Genomic DNA, 10,554 nt, shown 5'->3' with positions numbered 1-10,554 from the left:
TTGCAACTCAGACAGAAATGATCACAGTAGCTGGTGTTTGAGGTTTTTTTGTCCGTTTTGTGTTTTTTTTTTCTTTATTAAAGGAAAAGCATAATTACTACAAATTACAAATAACACTAATAGCGAATCACGTCAGCCTACAAAGCAGATATTATGAATATTAAATGTTATAATACAAGATCTCATTCAAGTATTTTACATTTTTCCATTTTATATATTTTTTTGTTCCTTTTTTCCTTATTTTCATCTTTTTTTCCTCATGACAAGCCTAGGATAATGTAATGAACTATTTTAATGGTTCATATACAGTCATTTCTTATTCATATGGCTTTATGGAATTTTTGTCCTTTTTTTTCAGTCAGACATAACCAGCCATATTCCTCTGGGCGACATCACAAACCCCAGTCAGGCTATTTTTTATCTGCCCCTCCCTTTTGTCCTTCCCAAGTCCATCTCTCATCTTTCTAATGTCCAGCCAGCAGGTCGTGTCCATGCGAAACTTGATGGGCCCCGTAGGCAGCGCCCCCTAGAGTTCATACGGACACCTAGCAGCAAGTCAACGCTGATAAAGAAGGCTGTAAACTCCCAAATCACTCGAGTCCCGTCAAATGTCCACAGACAGATGATGACAGAGGGAGGGTCGCGTCACTGTTCTGAGGGGAAGAGGGAGGTCGTTCATGTCCAAATCACTCAGTCAAAGGCTTCACTGGTTTGGGGGAAAAGTGAGGTTTTCTGAATATTTCATAGCTCTTGTGTTTCAATCCAGTAAACACTTTGATCCATCAGCTGTTAGCTCTGCGACACAGATCCAAAACTCCCCAAAGATAAATCAATGAAAGGTTCAAGGGGGGGGGTAAAAAGAAAAAGCAGATACAACTTTGCATGTCTGACGAACCTGGATTTGAAGGAGAGAAACTGGGGAAGAAAAAAAAAAAAAAAAAACACTAACAGGACAAGTTAAGTGGCATCCACCCCTGGAACCGGCAGGCGGAATCATCACTGCGGCACACACAGGCAGTTTCAGCTAAAAAGATCAAGTTTTTACTTTCCGATGGTTTCAATTATGCAACTGCTGCAGGGTGAAAAAAAAAAAAAAGAAACAAAAAAACCCAAAACACTGCAGGCTGTTAACGGGTCATTTCACTTCACATATGGATTTCCAGGGTTATTAAGACTTTGGATTCCCCGCCCCCCCCCCCAAAAAAAGTATTCTAATGCATTTCCAGACTTAAACTATCTTTAGAAACACTCGAGGCTAAAAAACTTCATTATTAGTTTGTCTAATTTCAGCAGTTTGTTGTCGGAAATGTTGCTCTCGTCTTGGGCAAACGTCTTCACTAGTGTAAAAGAAAGAACAAAATTAAATCTAATCTTTCATTTCAACATGAAACACTACAAACTTAAAGAACTTTCCCTTTTATGCTTCCCAAATCCACAGTCCGCAGATGTTTAAAAGCCTGACAAACCCACCTCCAGCACGAGAAACACAGCAAAAAGAAATGAAAAAAAATTAAAAGATAATCGTTTAAAAAAAAAAAAAAGAAAAAAAAAGAGACATACATATGTAAGGCAAATATATAATCTGTTCTATAAACAATAAAACGTAGAAGGAAGCATAGATCATTTCTCTTCTTCTGTCAAATTCACATTTACATTAGTTGTACTTGATATCATCAGTTCTGGAGCTGGATAAAGATTTTCATCATCCGCTGTGGGATGAGTGACGACTCGGAGCGCGAATGAACAATCCAGTTTTCAGTTTCCGTCCACAGCGCGGCAGCTGCTCAGCGTGCCCACGCTGCTACATCTGTACCTGACCACACTCGGTAGTGTTCATGCCTGTGACTGATGTGTGAAGCGGGGAAGCAGCGCAGCCCGATCGGCCTCGTCGGGCCGAATATCTGAGCCTGCGTCGGAGCGGGAGGGCCCTCTCCTCGCAACGGTCACCTCTTCAAGTAATCCAGATTGATGATTCCAGTCCTGTAGCGTCGTCGATGGATGGATGTCCAACAGATGGATGAAGGGATGGATGCAGCTCATATGACGGGGAGGTGGAGGAAGAAGGACCCTAAAGGAGATAACCTGGTTCTTTCTTCCACTCAAGTGTTTTTTCTTTTTCTTCTTTTCAGCACAAAAAAGCCACAAGTTGCAAACACATGGAAGAATTACGGGGCTTGTAACAGACTGAGTAACACCTGGAAGACAGTTCTGAAAAGGTGATGGAGGAGAGTGAGGGGGAGGGGGAGGGATGGAGGACACTTGGGCAGACGAAGCGCCACATAGTGGCCTCTGCTGGAAACGGTGACGAGATAAATGGTGATTTGGATGCTGTACAATCGACAATAAGGTGGCGGGCACGAGTTAGAAGCCGTAAAGCCATTAAAATAAGGCAACTTTCATTAATCTTGTCCATACTGAGGGGTTGAAACAAGTCTCTCTTTTTTTTTTCTTTAAATCATTTGGTTGTTTAGTAATCCCCCTCCATGACCAGCCATAAGGTAAATAAAATATTTCTCATTTTCAGCCCCCTGCAGTTGGAAATGTCAGTCGCTCGGTTTAAACCACTTTGGTCCGGCTGGATGTCAGGAGCAGCGCGGCCTCCAGCGGGCCGTCGGGGGAGGGGGGCTCTTCAGGTGCTCAGTCCACATCAACCATCTCATGCTGAAGAAGTCATTTCTCTCAATTCTGGGCAAGGAATCAAATATCTTTCAGCCAGCAGGACAGTGACAATTAAAGAGGAGGGTCCCAGTCACAGAGAATGGGGGGTCAACATGGAGGGGGGGGGGGGGGGGGTCCTAAACCATCGATCATGTGGACCGGCAGGGGTTTCTAAAGGGGAAAGAAGCGTCTTAATCCTCATTCATTTCTTGCCAAATTAAAAAGTTCTAAAAGACTTAAATCAATACGCAAGCGGTAGCGATTGTTTGTGTTTCTCAGGCCGGCGATGTCGGGGGAAAATGAAAGGTCATGCTTGAATGTGGGGCCGGACGCCCCTCCCCCTCCTGTGGCGCAGAGAGGACCGGCGACTTGCAGACGTGGTGGAGCCGATCCGTTTGAGCCAGTGTGTTCGTGTGTGGAGTTACTTCGGTGTTTTGGCATCTGGTGCGGGGTCGGTGGGGGGCGCGGGGGGGGCTTTCTGGCTGGCGGGTTTGGCGTCGTACTTGGCTGCGAGGCCCTGAGCAGCAGCGTTGGGGGCGGAGCCTCCGCTCGCCTGGCTGTGGGGCCGACTGGAGGGCTGGGAGGGATGTCGGCGGCGACCGTCCCCGCTGGACGAGTGTCTTCTGCGGCCTCCTTCCTCCATCGGCGGCTGAAACCACAAAGGGACATTTTAGATAAACAAAGAATCTCAAGCTCAAGTTTAAAATTCAGTCTCACGAAACGGTCTTAATATGCACAACATTAAACCCACTTGTGCTTTAAGCACCAAACTTACATCAATTCTGAAATCTTCCAGGCGTTTAAACTTGCTCAGATGGTCCTGCAGCTTGGGGTCGATCTCTAAGGTCTTGGCTTTGGAGTATTTGAGAAAAGCCCAGAACTTTTCCAGTCCATAAAGCTGGCCTGAGATCAGGAGACAGACAAATGTCTTCAATCGTGTCTGAAAGTCAATCTTACTTTACAGAAGACGAGCGCTAAACCAGACATAAACCACATCACAGACGGGGTCTCCATGTTCCCTCACCGGCCTTGTAGTCTTTGATGGTCTCCTCCTGGAAGTCTTTAAAGATGTCCGGTCTGAACTTCTTCTCCAAACCGTAGCTGTAGTACCTGAACAAGCACTCCAAACCGTACCTGCGACACAGGCCAAAACACACACAGTGGGATCAAGCATAACTGAAAGGTCAAACAGGGATCTTCAGTTTAATGGGCTGCTGAATAATGATCAGACAGTGTTTAGCAAACAGCTAAAAAGCTGCTGCCCACCCAGCACCACACAGGTTGCTTTTTCTAAAGGAACAACACGTATAAAATGTTCTTCTAAAACAATCATTTATCTGAGATCAGCTGAACCTGAAACATCTCTAACCTCCACATCATGGCGGCTGAGTGTCTCTCACCAACAGCAACATCAACTCAAAAGCAGGCCGACGGCTTGGAAACGGCCGTTTGAAGAAGTTGTCACATGCAGAAGTAGTGCCGGCTCTTACCTGTAACCCTCTTTCCCGTCCTCGACCACCAGCTGTCGGAACTCCTCGTACATCTTTCTGTTGAAGTGATCCCGCAGGAAAAATGACCAGAAGCGGAAGAGTGTGTTCATCTCCTGTGACTGGCCAATACCCAGCCTCTTCCGCTCTGTGATCGGAGGACAGTTGAAAGGAGGAAATTCATTATTTTTCCCTGAAGGGATCAGTGAGCACCTGCTATCAGTTTGATGGACAAATGGTCCGAGGGCAGGGATGTACAACAGAGGGAAACGTACCGTTGAGGCAGCGCCGGCGGTACTTGTGGTAAACGTGTTGCGTGAAGCCGTTCTCCTTCAGCAGCTCGTGTGATGGATGCTGGAACTTTGGAAGGGACTGAGGCGTGCAGCCAATGTTGCCCAGGGCGGGGGTGCCCTCTGATGGGCTGGCATTAGAGCTGAGAGAGAGGAAGGTGGAGGAGGTTAAAGGCGGATTTATGGTCGTCTACGGAGAGCCTATCCGCCGAGGTGACGGAGACCGCAAGGGTTGTGATTGGTCGGCTAACAACATCGTTTCCCAAATCCCTTTTACGGTTAGTTAGTTCCCTCCTCTCACAATAACGCCGCCATCTTTGAAAGAGTTTACTGTGTGCCGGAATGGAGCAAATGGAGAAACGACTTATTGAAGAGGTCGCCATCGTTCGCTGTGAGGAGTGGAACGGAGCCGGAAGGTGAACAATCAATCAACCACTTTCACGTTAGACGGCGCGAGATTGGGTCGTTTAACGTAGCGACGCCTACTGATGGGGAGGTGAACTGCCTTGCGTATCCGACATCCTGACGGAGAACTTCCAAAGGTTTAAAGCCTCTCCGTGACCACGGAGACGGATTGACGGGTAGCGACGGAGAAGCATACTGAGGCCTTAAGCCTTGTGTACACCAAGAGCGACCTACGCTACCTGAGCGCCGGAAATCATTATTTCTCTATGGAGGGTGAGCGAACTGAGCGACCAGAGCGGATTCCAGCGATTAAACTCAAGCTAACTTTATGGTAATGAGCTATGACGCGGTTCGGCGAAAACCAATGACAGTCCACAGATTGTAGGGGTCCGACAATCCGCGGGGTTCGCGGAAACAGACGTGTAAACTTTGGTTCCTATCCAAACAATAGTCGTTTAATCCTGAGACCGTTGCAATTGCCGTGTCGAGTGCTTCAATACAATAGTGTAGTAATGCATACCTTTCTCACTGCAATTAAGTTTTATTTTGGATTATTTCGGATTTTATTTCGAATTTAGTTTATTTTTCACAGCTGCTATTCCTGCTCTTCTCAGGTGTACCTAATGTAGTTTTACATAATTTGTAACGTGATGTATATCTTGTATAACAAATTGTAAATAACAACACGTTTATTTGTGTCCCTGCCCTCTCTTTCCTCATGTTTTTTTTCGCGGGGGTGCTGCACAGCCGCGGGGCCTTTAAGAATTGAACATTCTAAATGTGACGTCACGAGCGAACAAAGCTACCAAAGCGAATTCTCAAGCGAAGCTTCTCCAGCTACCTCCGCTACCAGGCAGCGGAGGTCGCCCTTGGTGTACACGCAGCATTAAGAACACAGAGCGCGTGCAGCCACCTTGAATATCAGATCTAGTCGAGTTACTCGGTCCCAAGTGAGAGGTCAACCTTACCTGCTGTATTTTACATCCAGAATTTTTTAAACTGAAGTCAAAATCACATGTACTGATCACGATTTGTTGGCTTTTACCTAATTAAGACTCAATTCGATACTTGTGGGCCCATGTCTTCAGGGCGCCTTGGGTCATAATGGGGTAATGTAAAATCCCAAGTAAGTAATCTGTCTTTATGTTCTTTAACGTCTCAAACTCAGCTGCAGAATCCCCTATGACACAGAACTGAGATCGAGCAACATATAGTATTTTTTTTGTTTTCCTTCATAATGAAGATCCTGAATGCGCAGCTCAGACTGTCCAAATTATTCTAAACAGAAAAAAACACTTTCAACCATTAAAAGCAGCTGTTTGTATGACAGTAGCCTTCTCTGGTTCTCATTTTACCGCACACACGAAACGCTCAGAAATGTAACATCATACTCGACAAAAACATCATGAAATCAGTGGCGCTCTCCTTTTTAAATCAGCCGTTTGGTTTTTTTTCTGTAAATGATTAAAATCCTTGGTAGTATGGTGCAGGCAGTCTCACCTGACGGAGGCGGTGCGGGAGCGGTGCTCTCTGGAGTCCATCACCCAGCCCACGTGACACTCCATGGGCGGGTTGGAGCTGTGTCGGGTCTTCCTCTTCCTGGGCGTCTGAGAGGGAAAGGACAAGAATTCATGTTCCCAAATGAAATATCGTGTCACTGTGAATGTCGTGAACCACAACTTTTAGCTTCACTCTTACCTTGGCGTCGACGGGGCGACTCTCCTTCACCACCGGGTAGAAGCGCGGCGTCATGTTTGCGTCCTTCCGGTGAGGGGTGCGAGGCGTGCGGGGCGTGCGGGCACTGCGGTAGTTTGGCGAGTCAGGCACGGTAGTGGGGAGCGAGCGGGCTATCGAGGAGGGTTCAGGGGCACCGAAGAGTTTGTTTGCCAAAGCGTCTGTGGGGACTGAAGACACAAGCAATGTTTCATCTTTATACTTTACTGTTAGCTGAGGAATTCTGAACAAATTCACACAAAGCCTCCTCTGTGACTCAGCATCAGGTTAAGCGATGGCCCAACAGATCACTCTGGAGGACATGTCAGCCGATGCTGCCTTATTCCAGATAAATAAGCAAGTTTACAGCAGAATAAAACATAGTGGGGCTGTTCTTGTGCTCGTCATGATGTGCGTTTGTGTCCTTACTCTGCTGGGGCCGTGGGGGACCTGGGGGGACTTCCTGATTGGGGTCGACGGGTGGTTCCGGGGTCAGGCAGTCGAACTCTTCGCGAGTGATCAGGTGGACCTTCTTGAAGTTCTCCACCTCTTGCTGTGAAAATGAGATAGTCCAGAGTTAATGTGAAGATCTGACTTATAAAGACTTATACTGAAGAGAATCAGTTTGCTTTCAAGATATTCTCTTTAAAATGACTTTGACTGTTAGTTTAAACAAGGCAAAAGGCCAAGTTGACGTCTGCTCATGTTTGATACAAAGAACTTAAAAATGTGTCCTAAAATCAGACCTTTCAGTGTAAACTTAAACAACTATCAGCCTAAAACTAAACTGGAACTAGGTCATGTTACTACGTTAAAAACAGAGAGAACCCTGTGACATTAAAGGAAATCATCAACGGACCTCATCTTTAGCAGTCTGGAGGCTGAGATGCAGCAGCAAAGCGCAGCTGCCCAAAGCGCTTTTTTCACCCTCATATCTGACTCCCAACTGTTCTGCCACCGGCACACCAACCTACACAAGCCCTGAACTTTCCAAAGCCGTTTGTCCCTCCAACAACGTCACCTTTTAGAAAAATCCTCCTTTTTCAAGATCTCACATCTGACTCACATGCTGACTCGTAACCTCGGATCTTTGAGCGTCCATCTTCGTGTCCCCCTGCAGCCCCTCAGGCCGAGGGCTTGCATGTGGGGTTTATTTATAAACAAGCGGCCTGTGTTCCACACACCGCTGGATATGTGCAGGCCGACACGTGAAGGTCCCACAAAGAGTTCAACAATGCAACAATGGCCAGCAGTAACAACAAAAACAAAACAAAAACTACTTTCTGTTGGGTGTTTTGTGTCCATATCCAGAACCAGCTGCAACTGAAGGAGAATAAATCTACTTGTCATCCGGCCTCGGGCAGAAACACCTCCAAAACCACAATGATGTAATGTGGAAGCCTTTAGAGGAGCCGCTCCAATGAGCCCCTTGTTATCCGACATTAAAACAGTAGCTCTGGAATCAAAGCAACGTGCTCACCTTGATGGTGGCGTACTCGGGCTCGTACGTGTCATCCCACAGGTCCTGCTCGTAGTAGAAGAGCCCGTCGTTGATCACCTTGACCAGCTCGCAGGTCAGCTTGGCACGCGACGTGTGGTGGCCCGTGCGGTCGCCCCCCGGGTGCTTCCTCAGGTAGGGCGGCGTCTGCGTCACGATCAGGATCTTGTTGACGTCGTGGTCGTCCAGCTCGCCGTCCGTGTCCTCGTCTGACCAGTCGGTGAAGGTGTTGCGGCGCCCGTCCATCTGCTCCATCTCCTCATCGAACATGAAGTCCAGCTCCTCCGGTTCGTCTTGCTCTGCTCCGTCCTGATCAAACAATCAGAACCAAAGACCGGAATGTCACAGGTTCTGAGAAGTTACTGGAACCATCATACACATCAACACGTCCCCACAATAGCTGCATTCGGACAGAGCAGTTCTGAGAACGCTGTTCTAAGAACGGTCCTCCTCGAATTTCGTTCTGATAACTATCCTTCCCCAGCAGAACTGTTTCAGTCTGCATTCGCACATGAGTCGGGACCTGACAGAGACTGATGCGACGCAACCGTCTGCGACAGTGACGTGTTACTTTAGCGCCACATTCAACAACAAAACAAAACCCGCGAAAAGTAAGGAGAGAAGAAAAAAACACCACAAAGAAGCTAACATGGAGAGCGGGGAGGCCACCGTGTTCATGGTCTGCATGATGGTGATATTAATCATGGACGATCACATCGGGCGTCTAACATGGAGGCTGGAAGAGCTCACAGAGAGAGTCAGGAGACGAAGGATGGAGCGCAGGCCATACTTCTTGGTTTCATGAAGGAAGGAGAGCAGAGCGCCGCAGACAAAGGAGACAACGTGTAAGTTTAACTTATTAAACACGCGCCGGTTGTGTCTGTGTCGTATGAGGAAACATTTCAGCCGTGACAACATGACAAGAGGCGGAGCTACCGACCACCAAACACCTCCGTCAGATGTGTTCCTATAGAACCCAGAGAAGACCCAGCTGAGGAGAAGGAGCTGAAATGGTTATAGGAACTGAGGGCGATGGTCCCGAGTTCCTGTGTGTGCGAATGAGGGAAAAATGGCCCCGTTCCTGAAAAGGTTATAGGAACTGCCAAAGGTTCCTACAGTGCGAATGCGGCTAATCATTCAATTCCACTGGGGATCAAAGGTTCACACTAAATGAACACTGCAGACACCACAGAGCTGTAGTTATCATCTTCATGTTTCATTCAGGGAAAAAAAAAAAAAAAAAATAGATCCCACTCTCAGCATGCTACCCGATTCCCTAAACACACTTTCTTCCTCACCTTGTTTCCTGAGGTAGCAGGGGAGGGCGAGGAGCCAGGCGGGGGAACCGGGGATCGAACAGAATCATCCTTTTCCTTCTGCTGCTGCAACGAGGGGGCCTTCATCAGTAAACCAAACACAAGAAGAAGAGGAAGGAGGAGGTGAAAGGTGTGAAAAGGGACCAACGATGAAGAAATGATGACCAGTGCTCAAAGAGCTAAATGAAAAACTGCTTTACTGGATCTTTGTGCACAAATACATGAGATGGCTGCAGAGAAGCACAGATGAGTTGAACGATAACATTTTAAAATGCAGGGCTGAGTTTGGCTGGAAAGATAAAACTCTCTGGTTTTACATTAGTGATGACTGATGGACACTTTCCAGCATCAACAGTGAAACACCTGCAGCTCTATGCTGGCAGGAGGCATCATTGTGGGAAACCAGCAACCAGAACAACATGCCTTCTAAAGACTTTTCACCTTCTCTGAGCTGACCTTGGGTCTGGCTGGGGAGGGTCTGGGCCTCTTCTTCACCTCGATCCAGGACTCGGAGTCCAGGTCGGGGAGGCTGGCTGAGAGGCCCTTCGGCATCGTCTTGAGGTTGGAGATGTCTGATTCAGTCTTGGTCAGTTGCTCCCCTGATGCGGCGGTCCTGGAAGACCCTGCATCAGACAGAGGGGCAGAGACAATATCTCCTCTGATTACCAGCACCAATGATTTAATTTTTTAACAGTTCCTATGGGACTTTTGAAACCTTGTTATAATGCAGGATAAGTAAAGTCAAAGTCAATAAAATCTTATGAAATCTTACTTTTTTCAACGCAAATGAAAAAAAGTCACTTTAAAAAAAAAAAAAAGATCTAGAAATAAGAGTATTGTTGCCCCGCCCCCGGCTGCCCACCTCTGGGCTCATCGGTCATCTGTCTCGGGACAAACTCGGGACAGTTGATGAGCTGGGAGAAGTCGGTGTGTGTGTGGTTGGGAACGTTCAGGCCCGGAAGCGGCCACTTCTCAGGGTCCACCTTCCGACGGATCTTCATGTCTATCACCTCCACTTCTTTACTGTCCTTCAAAGCCTGACAGCAGAGAGGGTACATCAGTTAGGCTCAGGGGGAAAAGAAATACAACCGCATTCCTGCAGAAAGGATCGCTGTGAGCTTAAAGGAAAAGAGTTGATGCTTTATCGCCATATAGATATAAAAATCTGCTCAAACTGTGTCAGAACC

The 10,554-nt window shown here is 47.2% G+C and overlaps 1 protein-coding gene across 3 annotated transcripts in view; it reads right to left on the bottom strand.

Moving 5' to 3' along the window:
- Positions 1-20: 20 nt before the first annotated feature.
- Positions 21-10,554, bottom strand: part of larp1 (La ribonucleoprotein 1, translational regulator) — a 62,907-nt gene continuing 52,373 nt past the window's right edge. For 2 of the 3 annotated variants that reach the window (XM_075486620.1, XM_075486622.1), the window contains 12 exons: positions 10,230-10,404; positions 9,809-9,990; positions 9,350-9,448; positions 8,034-8,360; positions 6,983-7,106; positions 6,539-6,744; positions 6,341-6,447; positions 4,421-4,578; positions 4,149-4,293; positions 3,683-3,792; positions 3,434-3,561; positions 21-3,307 (listed from right to left, as the gene is read on the bottom strand). In XM_075486620.1, coding sequence (XP_075342735.1) covers positions 3,080-3,307; positions 3,434-3,561; positions 3,683-3,792; positions 4,149-4,293; positions 4,421-4,578; positions 6,341-6,447; positions 6,539-6,744; positions 6,983-7,106; positions 8,034-8,360; positions 9,350-9,448; positions 9,809-9,990; positions 10,230-10,404 — 1,989 coding nt within the window. In that variant the 3' untranslated portion in view covers positions 21-3,079. The remainder of the gene's footprint in view (positions 3,308-3,433; positions 3,562-3,682; positions 3,793-4,148; positions 4,294-4,420; positions 4,579-6,340; positions 6,448-6,538; positions 6,745-6,982; positions 7,107-8,033; positions 8,361-9,349; positions 9,449-9,808; positions 9,991-10,229; positions 10,405-10,554) is intronic. The other variant, XM_075486621.1, reaches the window with a different exon arrangement.

Source organism: Odontesthes bonariensis, chromosome 16 (genome assembly GCF_027942865.1).
Source record: "Odontesthes bonariensis isolate fOdoBon6 chromosome 16, fOdoBon6.hap1, whole genome shotgun sequence".
Taxonomy (NCBI): Eukaryota; Metazoa; Chordata; class Actinopteri; order Atheriniformes; family Atherinopsidae; genus Odontesthes; species Odontesthes bonariensis.
This window is presented reverse-complemented; position numbering and strand designations above follow the sequence as displayed.